General features: G+C 48.9%; 1 protein-coding gene across 7 annotated transcripts in view; it reads right to left on the bottom strand.

The window, feature by feature from the left end:
- The window catches only part of CADPS (calcium dependent secretion activator), a 203,506-nt gene that overhangs the window by 104,287 nt on the left and 81,136 nt on the right, over positions 1-18,083 (bottom strand). For all 7 annotated transcript variants that reach the window (XM_067003206.1, XM_067003209.1, XM_048069814.2 and 4 more), the window contains exons 7-8: positions 4,701-4,812; positions 61-200 (exon numbers count right to left, since the gene is read on the bottom strand). In XM_067003206.1, coding sequence (XP_066859307.1) covers positions 61-200; positions 4,701-4,812 — 252 coding nt within the window. The remainder of the gene's footprint in view (positions 1-60; positions 201-4,700; positions 4,813-18,083) is intronic.

The raw sequence follows: 18,083 nt of genomic DNA, 5'->3' as shown, positions 1-18,083 counted from the left end.
AAAAAGAGAAACTTTCTAATGCACATGCAAAACAAATTGAGTTCAGATCAAGACACTTACCCAGAGTGCTTCATGTTTTGAGGTTTATCCATTCGTACGGCAAGCTTGATCTTCAGATCCTGATCCGGGCAGTTTTTGGAAACTGTCATTTTGTGCCACTCTGATTGCTTTGGGCTGTTGGGAGTAGGGTGGAGAACAACCTGCAAGCGTCAAAATCAACAACGTTAAAATTGTTCATAAAGTGGGTTTTACTGGGTAACAAAAACACAGGAGATGAGCCACCTTTCTCCTAAAAGTCAGTGTGGAAATGACTACACACATCACTGAGATTAGCTTTTCTTTATTGTTTTAAAGTTCAGCTTATTATTTTGAGATGAGTTCATATATTCTCTGGCTCCTCTATCTGCTGTGCTGTTTTTCATGGGGTTGTGCGGAACAGAACTGCATTATCAGTTCCCATCTTGCAGTCATTTAAGGAAAGAGAGCAATACACAAGCTTGCAGCTGTGCAGGTAAACCAGCTTAGAAGTGATGGTGGACTGATCTGATGAGCAAACCAGCAATAAGTTTTTGCTGAGGTTACCCCCTACAATACTCTGCTTTCAGAGCCATACCGTCAGCCGCTAGGCTTCCTGACATTTCCACGTGAGGTGTGCTGTTTGAAGGCTTCAGTGAGTTTTACCTAAAACGGTTCATCAATTGCTACCACCAGGCTGTGGTAAATATGGTCTGGTTTTTTGCTTATTGGTAAGCCTGTATGCAGTAGGCAGCGCTGCAGATAGGTCAGTTTGTCTGACTGTGCTAAGACAACAGATCAAACGTGCATCACATATCACGACAGCGGTCGTTGCAGGACTTTCTGCTTCCATTTCGTGCAGAGAGGAAATGATGGGGCAGTCTCCAGCTGAGGTAAATCAATGCGACAGCAGTGACTTCAGTGGAGCTGTGCAGATGAATACCAATGGAAATGCTTGGCAAATCAAAGAAACTAAAAGGCTCCAAGAGGCAAGTAATCCCTTCCGATCATAGCTGTGCTTTTCCTCTCACTCATTACCCGCCAAAAGCAGGGCATCCCCCTCAGCCAGCGAGCCACAGAATATTCTTCGAGAACTACACAGCATTCACAGCTTTCTCCTCGTGCTTCCACATGTCCTCTGACGTAGCTTACCCCTGGGACTGTGGGACGTGTGTCCATGTGTGAAGAAAAGCACAGCAGAGCTGTAGCTGTCTTCACACCAGAATGATGCCCTCTCCCTCCTATGCCCATTCCTCTTCCAACACTTTCTCTCTCAGAGGTGACTTTGCCTGGAGCAAATTTATTAGTCTCCACTGTCCTGCAGTGAGATGAATCTCCTTTAAATCCATTAACCTTTACGCAAGCAGGCTCTTTTACAAACGGCAGCATTCATCCTTGTTATTTGCTGTGCTTCCATCACTCCGTGCTCCTGCCAAACGCCAGCCAGACTATAATGTTATATTCCAGATACTCAACTTCACTGCAGAGTCAACAAAGTAGTTTGTTGTTTTTTTCCTGCCACCAAAATATTCTTGACACTATTATCCTCTGACAAAGGATTTTAAAAATTATTTCATTGTCTCCTCCAAAGCCTGAGGTTAACATCAGTAGATTTTGGAGTTTGTCCTTATTCATCAACATTATTTAAAGCATCGTTTATTGGGTTACATTCATGCTTTCTCTGGCAGGAATCTGTTATTAGTTACCTAGATTAACTGAGCAATACTGGTCTCTAACACTTGGAAAAAAATGTATTTAAGCAAAACCTGAAGAAAAGAAACAAGTACTGCACATGGGGTGTTGTTAGAGAAGTGGATGATGAAGTTGGACGCCCAAGTCCAACAAGATGCCCAAGATGCAACAAGATCTGTGCATCATACAGGCATCCCCATTGCAAGGCAGGCCAGGCAAGCACACAGACCATGGCCTTACATTAAACCTCATCTCTCTGCGAGGCAGCAGCCACTCAGGGTGTTTGGGATACTTTGTATTTTGATTTCTAACTCTTTTTCATCGAAAGGCGCATAAACTTTGTGCGGTGCTGTTGTAATTCATGGCTCTTCCCCTCCTTGCTCTCAGTGGATGAAGCCTTGGCTTGGCTGAAGTCCACGGGCACTTTGCCACTGGCCTCAATAGGGCCAGGATGGATTCCCATGGCTTCAGCTGCCCATCCAGCAGTTTGGGGCTTGGGAGCGATTTCTAGCTCTCCCTTCGACACAAGTGGTGCAATGAGGAGTGCCGGCCGGCTGCCAGCTCAACACTTGCAATAGAAAGTGAGCATTGTGCGCGCCTGGCAGCGCACAAAGCTGCTTCTCAAAAGGGCGGCTAAGCATGGGTGTTTTTGTGTAGAAATGCTCCTCAGAGACTTACTTCTCTCTCCGCAGACAGGTTTGCACCCATTTGAACAGCTAAATCAGGGGCTTAACGCGCTCCCGATTTCTTTATTTCGTTAAAAAGAAATCCCGATGCGGCCCGATCGGACACGCGTCATCTCGGCCGCTCCAGGCACCCCGAGCGTCCCTTTGAAGTTCGGCCGCCTCAAAGCGCCGGTGGCCGCTGGCCAGAGGAAATTGCCGCCCCGCGCCCGCTGCTGCTGGCCCGCATTCCTGGGATTTCAGGAGCTTACCCTGGGTGATGGCTTCCCGCTGGACCGGGAATTCGAGCGCGTTGGCACGGCCGGCTCTTCGGCATCTCAGGGCCAGGGGGGTTGCGTCGGGGCCTGACATCTTTCTCAGAACAAGGCGCGAGGCTAATTGCTTCCCCGGAGCAGCAAAGTCAGCGCTGCTCATGGCTGCCAGTGGGAACAAGGCCTACAAAGCAAGTGGGTCCTCCAGCGAGCGTAACCACTCAGGGGAAAAAGGCCTGAATGGCATTGTGGGCGGCTGGGTGAAAAGCTCCGCTCAGCATGCTGCAGTGGATAAAGGGAGGTACCGGGCCGTTTGAAGAATGTGGGTTTGAAAATAATCCTGAAAATATTATGATGCTGTGCGGCAAAGCAAATGGAGGCCTTCGGCTGGAGTGCTGCAGCCTGGTGGGGTCACCCTCCTTTTGAAAAAGAAACGGGACAGGGAGAAAGGCAGGATGGTGTTGTGGATGAGGGAAGTCTGGAGGGGCTGTGACTCTCTTTGAAGAGAAAACTGAGATGAGGAAAGGAGGGGTAACTCTGCTTTTCTCTCTCTCAAGTGCAAGAACAAAGCATGTTATGTGAATGTGAAAAGACAAACAGTCAAAATGAACGTAAATTATATGAGACAAAAACACCTGTGGTGTTCTCCACCATAAAGATATAAATTAGATCAACAACTCAGTAGGACCTAAAAGAATGTTTGGCGTTTGCATGAACAACATGAGTTAAAAAATCACGTTAATTAGGACAAACTTTGTTTGACAGAGGCAAACTCTTCTGTGTCAAGGCCCAAAAAGCCGTGTACTGCACGGGTCAGCAAAAAACATCCCAACAAGAGATTAGTCCGTAACTGGAAATGTCACACTTGCACTTCTTGGGGTCTTCACCATGCAGTTCAGAAGAACAGATCTGCTATCTACTCCCTTGCTGAATAAACATCATTTGCTCTTCATTTTGCTGGTTCCCAGTCTTTTTAATAATGTTATGAAGCCGCAATGTGGCTGTGGAGCATCCCTCATGGCACCAGCCCTGGGAAACCCAAATCAGGCTCGGTGTGGTTTCTGTCAGCCACAGGTTCCTTCACAGCTTTGCATACCCAGTTTGTGGGATGTCTCTGGACTTGGGCTTTTCTCCCTAGGTAGGATTAAAAGGCTGCATTCTGCGTGTGTTGTACAGGCCCCTCGATGCTGCTGGGGACACCAGCCCAGGCCACTGAGGCCTCCCTTGCTGAGAGAGCTGAGGAAGGCCTGGCAGAGAGCTTCCTGCTGCTTAGGCCTAGGGCTAAGACAAACTTACAGCTGCACGATGCAAATGTCCACGGAGATGAGCTGAAGTGTCCTAACATCCCAGGAAAGCTGTTGTCCACAGATGTTATTGAGCTGTGGGTTGCAGTCCTGGAGGGCCACCAGCTCCAGGGCCTGGGACTGCAGGCAAGGGGCAGGGACAGGGCAGGAAGGTTGGCTCTGATGCTCCGTGGCCAGTCCCAGGGCAATCTGAGCTTTTTGCTATTAACACCACTTCTGGGGGCAGTGGAGCCCCCCATTTCACCCCCTAGCCCAGCCCCACTGAAGCCACGGCTCAGCCACAGTTCCTGGGGGAGCCAGGATTTCAAGCCTTTTGCCATGAGAACTGCTGTCAGCGCTTTCAAATGCTCAAGCCGTGCACTGGCTGTTCAGCAGATATGAGAGCAGCTTAACACACTCCTGCCAAACTTAAATCCTCTCTTTTTGCTTCAGCATAATCCCCTTTTCTGCCTCAGGAATGTCCATTTCCGTAAGCAACTTCTAAAGCTTTCCGGACTGCCAATATCACACACAAGATCCTCTGCCTTTGCTCAGTGCAGGCACAGCCAGCTGAAATGCTGCCATTAAAAACTAACAACAAAGACAGCATGCGAGGTGCATTACTTTCCAGCAGTGGAGAGCTTGCTTTCTTTCCCTCCTGAAGCTTGGCAAAAAAGCAGAGCATGTTGTGCTCCAAAGATATTTCCGTACAGGAGAGATTTCTCTAGAAAAGCAGGGCCAGAAGGGAAAAATTACTGAACTCAAAATCTCCTTACCCTCCCAAGCTCTTTGTCCTCCAGCGCCAGCACGCCCGTGCTCTCCGTGAACAGCTTCACCTTCACTGCAGGAAGCGCATGTGTTGTCGTGAAGTCTCCTTGGGTGCCCCAGCTGCAAAAACAGAGACATGCTCAGCTCCAGCAGCAGCCCAGCAGCGCTACTGCTTGGGCGAGCAATGGTTAACAGAAAATGTCGTGCCTGGCACAGGCTGAAGTGGCTGGGCTGAGTGACAAGGGCATTAATTATCTTCTTAGGGAAATGCAGGACAGATGTTTGGAAAAACCATGATGTCTCTTTGGGGAGAAAAGAGGATATTTGGGAGCAGCATGAAACCAAATTTAAGGGAACTTATTTAGAAGGAAAGAACAATACATCTCCGGCAGTGACAGCCTGTGTAGTTACAACAGAATCTGAGGATCGAGAACACCTGCACCTAGGACATCTGTGATCGCTTGTGCCTCTGCTTTTCTCCTGGCTAGTTAACCTCTCCGTTCCAGGTTTATAGTGAGGTTTGCTTTCTCTAAAGAAACCCCACATTTAACCTGAGTCCTCTTCTGAGTCTCAACCCGGTCCTCCAGCCCGGGTTGAGGTTCAAGCCATGATGTCTGCAGTAAGCCTAGTTGGGTGGGCCTGCAGAGCAGGACACCAGCTCCTTGGGGATGGGATGGCAGGGGCCATGAAATGTCCACCTCTCCAGCCCCGCAATGAACAGGAACTGCCATCTACTATTTGTACACCATGAGTCATCTCCCTGGCTGGTACTGTGCCTTGGAAAGCAGCGCTATGGAAGCTGAATGAACCACATGGTAAGGCAAACTAGAGCAACCTGCAACCCATTCCTGAAAAGTCTGGTACACTTGAGGCTATTTGCCTCAAGCTACAGTACTGCAGGAGGATGTTAGCAGCCAGCAGTTCCTTGGGGAGTACAACCCCATGAGCTCCAGTGAGGCTGCAGGCACAGGGTCCAACCCGCAGCCTGCTGACATGGACGGCCGAATTTGCCATTTTGAGCCTTATACGGGGAGCCCCCCCTGCAGCTGACCTTCCTCAAATCCTCAGCAAAGAAACCTGCACACGCTGTGGGACTGAGGGGTCACTTGTGCTGGGCACACGGAGGGTGCTGGAGGTGCCCTGCACGGAGCGGTGCCGCCGGAGCCACAGCCCTGCACCTCACGGTGCTGCTGCGCTGGGCAAGTGGGAGAGCGGCCGGGGCCCTCCGTGCCGACCCGTAAGCACAGCGTGTGGCAGGGAAAGGTCGCCCCTTTCCGCCCTGCCCGGATTAGCAGCTTTCCTGCTATGATTTCTAAACGGATCCCTCTAGTTCACTTACTCCCTTTCTTCAGCTAATCAGCGGTGACAACCTGCCGGTCTCTAGGGAGCCTTGCCAGACTCTGGACCCACTGCTAATCCTTCTAGCAACTTCTGGGGTTTGCATGTGCCCAGCACTCCCCCAGACCTGCAGAACACGAACAGTGAGTGAACTTCAGAGGCCTCGTCCCCTCCTCTCACGAAGCAATATATTAATTTAGTCTCGGGTTGCTTCTATTCGTTACCACCCCCAGTTCTGCTCTATTTCAGTTACAAGAGGACTTTTCTTTTAAAGGTACCCAGAACAGTCAGCTTTGATTTAGAAAGATCATAGGCAAAGGAAATCTGTGAAACGCCAAGTCTCTTCAACATCCTAAAGGCCACAGCTTTTCAAATAGGCTCACTAGTGGTACCACTCACACCAACAAGTCAAATTATTCACCTGTGCTAAGGTTTTTGAGATACAGGAAAACTCCCCTCTGGCAAACAAGAACAGACTGAAGAGGGTCATGGAAAAAAAACTAAGTGGGACTTGAACTAATGCCTATTTGCAAGCTTTAGACAAGTTTGAAAGGAGTGGAGAAAAGAAAAAAAAATACTTTCTACACTAAGAGGTAAAATAACACGGTGCTTTTATGTTTGAAAGTTTGCAGTTATGTTTCAAGATTTGTTTCTACTTCTTAGAGAGTTAGAAACTTATTAAAATAAAGTGAGACACAAACTTCCAGACAAAGCTGAGCAAAGCACTCCTAAAATGGCACTTGCTCTCGTTAGCAGGCAGCAGCTCAGCCGAAGATGAAGGGCATACGGAGGGCTGAGGAAGAAGGCACTGCTGCAAGGAGGACACTGCTGAACATCTGACCATGCAGAAGCCTGTTGTGAAGCTAGTAGATAAGATCTGCTTGGTTTTGTTGTTGTTGTTTGTTTTTTGTTTTTAATTCATTGTCAACTAGATTTCCATGTTGTTTCCAGAGATCCTGAATATTCATCACACTTCAAAGCTCATGCAAAGCGTACAAGCAAGCTTGAAGGATCATCACAGAGAAGGTGCTTTCTACAAACTAAAAGAAACAAACAGCATGCCACGAGCAATACATCAGGGTGACATGACAGAATACACAATGCAACCTAAAATACTGCAAGTCAGATGAGAGGTTATGCCGTATCTCACTAACCACTTGTACTCCTCCTCGCTGTGTAAATGACTTTCTCTTTCACACTGACCTCAAACTAGATCCTCTGCTGAGGAAGGGCAGTACCCTTGAAGTGACTGGGAAAGGCTCAGACTATGCGTGTCCAGAACATGCATGTTCTTCAAACATAAATACCAAAGAGCAGGTTTTATGTTTGGAAACGTATTGGGAAAAATACTTTACCGCTTTTATGCATGAGGAGTATGGTTTATGCTTTGCTCTCTGAGCAAATCTAGTCCAACTGAGCTTAGCAGATGAGCACGTTCAGCACGGAGCTGATTAACTGGGTTTCTTCATCAGTTTTGCTCCGATACCCTCTCTTCCCGTGTCCCTATTCCACGTTTCATCTTTTATGATGATGCATCCAACTGCCACCAGCGCAGGGAGCAGAGGTTTGGCGTGAATTACCTACAGCCCTGCAGTTCAGTCAGATGCCCCAACGTTACATCTTTTTAGTGTCTGATCCCTCAGCTTCCTAATAAATGTTTTAAACATGAGAACCAAGAAAAAGCCTTATTTTCTAATTACAGATTCAGGTCACAGATTATGTTTTCTCTCTTAAAAAAACCTGCATTGTCACCAGCAGGGAAAATTAGAAAGATAATCTTGCTTTGGATAAAAGGAGAAAGTAAGAAAATATCGAACCTTACGCTGTGTATTTTGACAGCATCTGCTTTATAGAACTCATATCTCTGTTTACTATTAAAAAGCTCTTATTTGCTGAAGCATTCCCAGACCATATGTTATCAACAAATGTTACTAACCAAATACAAACAGTAATTTTCATTAGGTTTCCTTCATGAGAACAACATTAGCCACAAAGGGAATAAATGTTTCAAATGACAGTAAACATACATAGCAAACCCTTGACAACACCGTGGTGCTTGCTTATTTATCCCCCCAAAAGCCACGAAAAGATCCATGCCAACGAGCAGAGACCCTCCGAAGTTGGGTTTTGTGCAGGTTGGAGCCTGCGGTGATGTCATTAGTTGCCATAGAGATGCTCAGCATAAGGCCATAATTCATGGCACTGAAACATCATTTGTATTCAATCTAAGTAGGCAGTTTATCTGTGCCGCGTATTAAATTATCGGTCATAAAATTAGCTCTGGACAGTAGTCAGGTATTCGGATCTTTTGAGGGAATAGCAATGTAGCGGTTTCATTTCCGCGTTTAATAATTAAGCACATTATCACTGCAGGAGTTGATTTGTTGGGAAAGTGCCCTGGGATCCATTCTGGGCAAATCCTCTCATGAACTACCCACACCGTCTTGTCCCCATGCCACACAGCCCATGCGTACACTTCAAAGCAATAATTCACCTGCAAACCAGGAGAAATAATATCATTATAGCCAAAAGGATACATATATATGTTTGTACCCATATGCGCACACACACACACACCACAGACAAGAAGTATTACAAGCAGAAAATCCTGACAGTACTTTCTCAGTTAGGACCATATTCATTATCCGAATCCCACCTGAAACCCTCAGCCCAGCATTTCTTACTGCCTAATGCATCCCAAAGCCTGAAGCTAGCCAGGAAATCATGCCATGCCTCAGGACTCTGCTAGAATTACAGCCCGATTTATGCCATCTCTGCTGCTCCGGTAATATAATTAGGATCTACTTGTGTCTCCAGGGTTTCTCGTTAGGCATCAAACTCGGGATCAAACTCTTCTGGCTGCAAAGACCCAGAGGATGACGCATGCCCCAGGTGCTAACCTGAGAACTTGTTTTACCTTCTATGAGCTTAACTTAACTTGTTTTACTTTTTACAAGCAAAATAAGTAGATCAGCACTGTTGGCTGTGTGCAAGCTTTAGGAACAGAAATTTATTGAAAGGTACCATTGCGACAGTTAACCAAACAGCCTAGAGCACTGAGAGTTACTTTTGTGAACCAAACACAAGATGACACATACCCAGAAGTGACCAGACTACAAGGGAGGGAGGTGCTCCCTGGTCCCCCAGCCTCTGTGGGCTCATGTAACACGGAGCACTTGCAGGACAGGCTTACCTCTCTCATTTCAAGGAGCAGCCAGAAGCTCTCACGGGTGCTGTCCTGCCTGGCACCCGAAGGGAAAGCATTGCCATTGCTGATGCAGGTGCCAAGCTGCTCAGACCAAGCTGCTGGGAGGTGTTTCAAGCTACACACTGGCAATCATCTGGCAAACCCTCGGTGTGATGTTACCCAGCCCTTCCCAATTTACAGACGGAACAAGATCACTTGGTCTCCTCACCTGGCCCTGCACCATGCTCTTACCCATTCCTGCCATAAACTCTCTGCAAAAACACCTCTCCCCAACAAACCACTTACGTGGCCTAATCTAGAAATTTCTCAGCTGTTTTTGAGAGACATTGACTTCGTCATTGTACCAATGACCTTACAAGCACTGAACATACATACAAATACCCAGGGGTATTCAATTCTTCAGCTGAGAAATTTCTAGATTAGGCTGTGTAAGTGGTTTGTTGGGGAGAGTTGTTTCCCATTCAATTCTTTCATTCATGTCCTGTTGTCTCCAGCAAGCCCACTTAGCCCCTGCCTAATTTAAAACAGAGAGCCTTCCTCCATCCTCGGCCTTGTAACTAGATCTAGCAGAACATCGATGCCTGTGATTTCTCTAAACAATGAACAAGTGCAACTGAATTATATCGCTGGGCCATGAATCAGCCCTGCTAAGCAGCTCAGCCTATCCGTAGGCTAACATGGGAGCAGCTGGAGAGTGATGTGCTTTAGACAGAGCTGACATTTAAATATGATCTACGACCAGTTTTCATGGGCTTCAAAACTGCCAGAGGACACCTTTTCTCTCTCTCCAGATATATTCGCTGAAAGAAGTTTGCCTGGCAGCTTGCATGGAGCAAACATGAAACATATAAAAGTAAAAATGTGTCTGAGAGGAGAGCTACATTCAGTGTGTTCGCTCCAGAGGTGCGTTATGCTCAACACACACAGCAGCAGCCTGGGGCACGGCCCCTAGCTGGGGTAGATGCCACCCTTCTGCCTCCTTCCCGTAAGTTTACAGCTTCAGTAATGTCTTGCCGAATGAGCAGCCCTGCATCTTGGCCAGATTTGCATTAGTTCATTGAACCACCTGCCCGGCATCATTTTTTAAATGTAACTAGAACAGCATTGAACTGTGCTGGGATGCGCAATGCCGCATGCAGCTGCCTCCTGCTGCGTGCTGCCACTGCCACCAAATGCCACCAAATGCCACCCGCCTGTGTACAGAGGCTAGGCAGTCCCTCTGAAAGGCCTTCAACAGATGTGGTCATGTCTGGGACAGAATTTGGAAGGCCAGCTGTGTGGTGCGGTGTTTTTAAGTGGTTTCTCTGCTTACCGCTGTGCCTGGCCGGGGCACTTGCTGGAGCCCATCTCACTCTGAGGATGGAGAGGTCCGATTGTGCATCACTGAAATGCTACAGGCAGTCTTGATTTACTTCTTCCAAAAATCCTGCCTAACAAACAGTTTTCCTTCTTCAGCCCGTTCCCCACCTCCCAGCGGAGACCTTTCTGGGCAGCAGCCTTAACTCTGGGGCCATAAATCACGTGCGTCCGCAGCTCCAGCACTGGGAAGGCAGCACTAGACAAGAGGCCCACCAGGCAGAGCTAACCTGCTTTCATGCGGCTGATGGAACAGGCAACACCCGCTTCCCTACCTGTGATACTAAGGCTTGTTTTTACATATTTCTTGAAACAGCAGCACGAAATAAAATGAACAGTTCTTAGAAGTTTTTAACAGTGTTTAACTGTTACCTGTATGCGAAGAAGCCTGCAGTAAAGCTTCTTGTTACTTTCTCTAACGCATTACATATACTGGTTATTTGAAACCAGTAAGTAGAGGCCAGTGACCAAGGTTATGGCTGTTGGTGATCTCCCTGGGCTCCCCTCCCACGTCTCTCCAAAGCAGCAGCTCATTATAGCACAGATTTACTCAGCTCAGCAGGAAAACCTGGCGCAGGGACGGCATTAATTCCACCAGGCTGAAAATGCTAATTTCATTTTCAGAAACGAGTCTCTGTGAATTTCTAGGAAAGACGGAGATCAGCCAGCAGTGCCCAGCAATGCCGGGGGAGCAGAGAGCTCGCTCCTCTTCGGGAGAGGTGTCAGCGGGGCAGGGCAGGGGACGTGGCACCATGGACACGCCTGCAACACCTGGCAGAGGCTGGCGCCCACACCTTCAGCAGCTGGCTCACAAAGAAGTGATAAAAAGAAGTCGGGCATTCTGACAGAGAAGCCTTCCAGCCCCCTTGCCATGGGATAAGCTACAAACTCCTAGGTTTTCCTGATGAGCCGAAACCTTCTGCCTCTGTAAACGACAAAGTGAACACCCCGGTACGCCCAGAGGCTGGGGCCGTGCCTGCCCTGAGCTCTGCTGTGTCAGGCCAAGCAGGGCCAATTCTCTGCCTGGAGCACTGAGACCTGCTCTGCCCGACAACTCAATGGCTCAATGAGGGAATCCATGGTTTCCTGGGACATCCTAATCCCAGCACTTCAGGGACTGCCCAGTTTTTGTTCCCACAGCTCTGAGACACGATTAAAGCGTCACGCACACAGACAGCATCCTGCAGAACATCCCGCAGCCAGCAGCGCCGGGCAGCCGATAAAAGGCACCATCTCTCCCTCCGGGAGCTGCGGCTCCCACCACTGGCTACCGCAACGCTGCTGCCAGCTGAGAAATGCATCTGTGAGAGCACCACGTCTGCATCTCAGTGTGCAAGGTGCAGAAGGGACAGGATAAAGCTGGCGGAGACTGCAGCAAGGCAGAGCCTGGGAAGGTCTGCTCTGCTCTCAGCCTCCTGGGGGCTCCTGAGCAGGTCCCACAGACCACGCTCCTGTGCCAGCACCGCATCAGACGGCTGCTGGGGCACAGCAGCCAAGAGGAGCTGACGAGGCTGATGGCACGACTTCAGCAGCCCAGGAAAGGATGGTCTTCATTATACAGAAAATAAAGTGCTTGGTTTCAGCACAAAGTGCTTCCTGAGCGCAGCTGATAGGCACAGTTACGGGGAAGCTGTAAGAAGGGATGGGAGATGGATTTAATCACATAATAGCTATTTACGGCCACGAGATGGCATTCCTGCCCCAGCGATGTCCCTCTGACATGCCTATGCACGGCACAGCATCACCCGGCGTGCCCAGGACCTCGCTGTCCTGCAGCCGGCTTCACCCCAGGTTCTGCTTGACTGCAGGAAAACTGCGGCTGGTTTGGAGGAGGATTTACGGCAAGGCTATTCACCACGATCTTCGGGGTATTTACAGGAAAAATAAGCAGCACGATTACTTAGCGTGATTTAAATGATGACTGCTTTTAAAATGCCCTGCGCTTTTGCTTAATACTATGATTTTACAATTAGAGGCAAACTGCTCAGCAGGAGGACATGGAAATGTAAGCCCAGCAACCTTTCACTGGGAAGTCTGAACTGAAAGAGTAATTGCTCTTACAAGGGCTGCCTAGCATATGTACTTTACAATACTTCATCAGTGTGTCAGCTACGGATACAGCAGGAATGAAAGTTTCATTCATGAAATCAGCCTGCGTGCATTTGCTGCCTGCGGTTATTAGCCCTGCCTGTGGAAGTCCATTGCAGCGCCACTCATGGTCTGGCTGCAGCGCCACACACCTGCTAACCAAAGATTCCTCGTGCCAAACCAGAGCAAAGATGCCCCACCGAATCAGCCACAAAACCACCCTTCTCACACACCAACTATTTAATTGAGATGTGGTTAATTGCTTCTATCAAATCTTACCACCCCAAAAGAAAACCAAAGTGCAGAGGGGAGCCCTGCAGTTAGCTCAGGCCTGGTGAGGATTTACACTGCCAGCTCTGCAGAAACTCAAGTGTCTCACAAGCACAGACGAGGTACCCTTCCAAAATCAGCTACAAAATGGAACAAGAGGTGTGATGCTGTCCCTTGTTTCTGTGCCACCACTCACATTTTTGCTCTCCTGTGTTGCCCCAAGCCAGGCTCCAGGACAAGAAGCCCAGACCCAGGCACCCTGGCACCTCCAGGCTCAGTGGGGAGGAGGTGATGCCCACCTGGCCACCTCGGTCATCCCCCTGTGATGGGATGAGCTGCCTTGAAGGTGAGCCCTTTCTCTACATTGATTGTTGAGGAACCTTCCTGAGCAACCGGCTTGTCCTTAAGCAGCTCCTTTCTAAGGGATGCTGCTGGAGGTGTCTCATTAAGCAGCTGTTAGGTGAGCATTTTCTCTGCTGTGAAACACAAGTGTTTGACCCAGTTTTATGGAGAGCAAACCCGAGGTGAGGATACACAGCCACTGGGAATAGCTAGAGGAAACATGCTAACACCGCATCCTTCATTTCTCTCTGAGATCTGTCCCAAGACAGGCATTTTGCTTGTCTGGTCAGACACAGAGGAGGGCTCAGCAACCCCTGGCTGCAGGAGTTTGCCCTTCTGCACCCACCACAAGGGGCTGTTGAGCTCTCTTCTCACCTCTGGAGGGGTCCCACAGCTGCTGGAATCCTCTTCTCTAAGCCAGGGAGACAAAGTTGCTCCAGATGCTCTCAGCTGTGTTTGTCTACAAGATCTTTTGGGAAAGGTGAGAAATACCAGCGAGCCAGGCAAGGTGCTCCTGTGTGCTGCATCCCGCCCTTCATGGACTTCTTCGATCTGAAACACCTTGGAGTTGCTGTGGAAAGGGTTCAAGAAAATGCTGCTGCATCCTTCTGGCCTCCTTTGCAAGCTCCTCTTTCCATGAGCATGCCTTGCAGTCTTTGCCCATGTAGCAACAATAGCGCACAGCTCCCTTTGAGTGCTTGCTGTTCATTGGGAAACCCCAGCATGTTCATAAAAAGAATGGGACCCTACCTTCATTTCACAGAAAAGACAACTAGAATGTTGAGAAATGACAGCCAAGGTTAGCCGGCCCATGAAACCATTCCCTCCTCTGGAGCTCTGTCAAGGCAAGAGCAGGCACAGCAGCAAAATTGCTCTGTATCTCCCTACAGTGCTCCGCAACAGCAGTAGCAGTCCCCCTCGTTAAATGATAATGTGCTCTACTTGTACACTGCACTTAATAAATAAACCAACAGCTGGGCACTGCCACATGTCTGCTCCCCGCCTTTCGCCTGGCGGGTGACGTGCAGAACTTGGGCGAAGGCATGGCTTGAGTTTTTGCTTTTTTTGTAGAACGCCAACCACGGACATTAAATAAGAAGACTGCATGTACTCCAGGTCTTTTGTTATGCAGCCCTCTTCTTAATTTAGCAATTATTTCACCTCACTGGATCGCAGTCTCATTCCAATGTCCTTTTGGTCTTTGCTGGCCCATCTTAAGGTTGGTTGCACACATGGGAGTGATGCAGCAGACGGGTGTAGATGAAAATTGCCTTGGGCATCATCACACCTTCTGGACTACTTAAATTTGAATGTATGTGCTATCACAGGAATACGTAATTCCCAAATACATAGGAACATTTGAGAATTCAGACAGTTGGCTAGAAAAGGGAGACTTCTTCTGTGAAAGAAAAGGTGCAGGAGCTCAACCCTTCGTAGACACCTGAGCATCCATGTGAAATCCTTGCTATGTACATCCCAAAGGTCAGGGAAAACAGCCAGAGCTCGCGCTGACTTGCTACCACAGGCAAGCGTATAGAAATAACTACAAGAGGTACGTCTATAGGAACAAGACTTCATTATCCTTCAACACAGATTCTAGTGTAACAGCTACTGAGAGCACACAGGTGGGACCACGAGTTCACTTTGCAGGAAACACCCATGGAAGAGAGACGGATGTCTTGTAGGTGGTGCCTGGTGTGGGTATGACTTCCCCTTGTCGCCCCAGAATGAACAAAAAAATAACCAAACCCAAACTGAAACCAGGACTAAATTATGGAGGCCACCTGCACGTCTGCCACACAGCCAGCTGGTGCTGGGAGGGAGGACAGAGACACGGGCAGGACTAAGCCTTTGAGCTTCCCACGTGGCAAACACCCCCATGCTCCTCTCGAAAACCCTGCGCAGAGGGAGGAGGCACACAAGAAGGAGCAGTGGTTAACAACGCGGGGGCACCAGGAGGGAAAAAAGAGGGAAGGAAAGCTGCCTGGGGCTTACACCACGCCACTGTGTCCATCTGAGTGATGCTCAGTGTCAGGGAATTGCGGTGAAGCCTCGTGTTTATTCTGGGAAGAAACTAAAGTGCTTAAACTAAACCAGTTTCTTCCATCCTCCCGTGAGCCACAGAAATACCACTGGCTCCTCAAATGCTGCAAACATAGGAGAGAAAAGGAATTTCCCCATCCAGAGCTTGTGGGAAGAGGCAGCGCTTCCTGTAGGAGACTCGGGCAGATGGAAACAATTCCCCAAAATGACGGCTTGGTAAATTTACCTGGCTAATAACCTCTTAGTGCATTTTTTTGCTGTGTTTAATGACTTGTCCACAGCCTCCATTTTCAAAACTGGGAACGTCATAACAAACCTCGGGAGCATTATGGAAATGCGATCACGCACCCGGGTGTATGAAAAGCAGCTGATACAGAACTAACAGCAGGATCCTACAGGAGCAAAGCCACGCACGGTCTCATTGGAAAACAAAAAAAAAATGGGCTCCTAGGCATGCCAAATAATTGTATATGAAGAAACCATGTGCAGGGACTTGGATGCTACTTTATACACTTCAGTCCTAGAAGAAGGTGGCTTAAAAACAAACCACCTGATGGCGTTTGTGTCCCTGCCACTGTCACCTCTTAGCCCAGCAGCAGCAGCACGGGCTCAGAGCACCTGCACCGAGCAAAGCTGAAGATGTCTCCTGGAAGACATTTCCCCCTGGGGCAGCCTGACTCTGCTCAGCGCCTCACCCACGGGGCCAGGTGTGTGGCTCAGCAGTGGTGTCTGACGTTAGCGGTACCCAGGGCTCCATCACCTACTTTTACACATTCGTAAGGCTCCTGGAGGTTTCCTGAGGGAAAAAGAGCTGTAAACATCTGCACAGCTATGAAACAAAACCATGCAAGTGGAAAGGGAAGCCAATCAGTCTGGGTAATTACGGCAGCTTATATTTAACGCTGAAGCAAACTTAAAGAGGGAGGGGAGAAGAAAAACAGCAACGCAGCCTCCTTCTAAATTTTCCTATTGCCTTTTTTTTTTTTTTTTTTTTTTTTACCCAGCATCATAAATTTTGCTTACACAGGGCTTATTTAGAGATGAAAACCTAAATGTGGATGACTGCTTAAACCAACGTAACCACACAGGTCCTCCTGAGCGTTGGCAATACCTCTGCAACACCGCGATAGATGTGGATGTAGCATGGGCTGGGAGCACATGGGTTATGCAGGCGAGCATTCAGCAGCTGATCCTCCTGCCTGGCCGTGCCATCCCAGCAGCGAGGCAGCAAACCACGAGCTGCACAACCCCGGGGCTGCAGGACTGCACCCGTCTGAGAGCCACCCACTGCATGGGGGATACACAATGGGAATTAGGGGCTCCGCTCTGCTCCTGCCCACGTTGGTATAAACCCCTTTAGTTTAGCAGAGTTAAATTTGTTCTACAGCGCACAGAAGGCTTATTTGTCATTTATACATGAGAGCTCATCTCAAAAGGACCGTTCTGATTTCACCACGGGGAAGTGCTCACGGCATCTCCCAGCTAGCCGTGGCGACAAAACACCGACTGCAGCACAATGCTCTTATCACGCTCCCACTCCACGCAAAGCCACTGAGCCTCCCTTCAAACGGCAGGGCCTGAGGCAGGGGATTCCTGCAACAAAAGCCCCAGTTTTCCCCCACTGCAGAGAGAGAGGGCATCCCTGCTCTGCAGCCTCCCTTCCCGCAGGACTTCTCACTTGGCTGCCCAGCGCCCATCTCCCAGAAGGGGACTGGCACCGAATGGCACCGCGGGAGATGCGCTGTGGTCCTGCCCCTGTTCGCCATCAGACAGCGAACTGTGCTGGATACTGCACACCGAGCTGAGGCTAAGACATTGATCAAGTGATCAGCTTGGCGTAGGGACCCAAAGCAGGGCAGCTTGCTGCAGCAGAGATAAGCAGCCAAGCCATCAGGGCACCCTGAAAGCAAATCGGGGAGCAGCATCGGGAGCAAGGACAAAGGTGAAGCAGGGCTCCTGTCTCCTGACAAAATAGCCAAGGGAAGGGAAGGGGACAGAGATTGAGAGGTTTAAAAATTTACCAAAGACATTGCTTTATCAAGAGCAAATTTCCGAAGAGGGAATGAGGCCCAAGCCTTTGGCTGTGATGAACAAATGTAAGAGCAGACATGGAGTCAGCTCTGAGAGCTGTGTCCTCTCTCCAGCACTGCCCCACAGCACATGCATAAGAAAAAGGCATGAAATAAACACGAGGCAATAAAGAGGGATCTTTTTTCCTTCCAAAACACAGAATCACAGAATCATCTAAGCTGGAAGAGACCTCCAAGATCACCGAGTCCAACCTCTTTACTAAGCTCCACACAAAATAATCAGCTTCTCATGCTCTGAGCACAGCTCTTGCACTAGTCCTGAAGAGGCCACTCAGCAAGGAGGAAGATTTAAGCTCAAAATGAGACCAGTCCCAGAGCCAGGGGAGCAGCACCCACCTCAGCCCCTTCCTGGGCACGCAACAGGCACAGACAGGTCGGCCACATTTCCCCCAACCACTTTGCTTTTAACCCAAACAGTTCAGATGAGCTCCAAGCAGGTGCACCTGAGTTTCACCACTGTAAACATGGGGAGAACGAGACTCATCTCTGTGCTGAAGTATGCCCAGGTGACCACGCAGCCTTTATTTACAAGGCACGTAGGACCTTGTTGTTGTGTTCTCTGTTTTCTTTTGTTCTGCTCACGTCAGAGAATTGCGGTACTGTAAGAAGATGAATCACTGGTCCAGCCTGTGAGCACTGCTAAGGGCACAGGTCAG

Source organism: Anser cygnoides, chromosome 10 (genome assembly GCF_040182565.1).
Source record: "Anser cygnoides isolate HZ-2024a breed goose chromosome 10, Taihu_goose_T2T_genome, whole genome shotgun sequence".
NCBI classification, from domain to species: domain Eukaryota; kingdom Metazoa; phylum Chordata; class Aves; order Anseriformes; family Anatidae; genus Anser; species Anser cygnoides.
The sequence above is the reverse complement of the archived record's forward strand: the minus strand, read 5'-3'. Positions and strand labels throughout refer to the sequence as shown.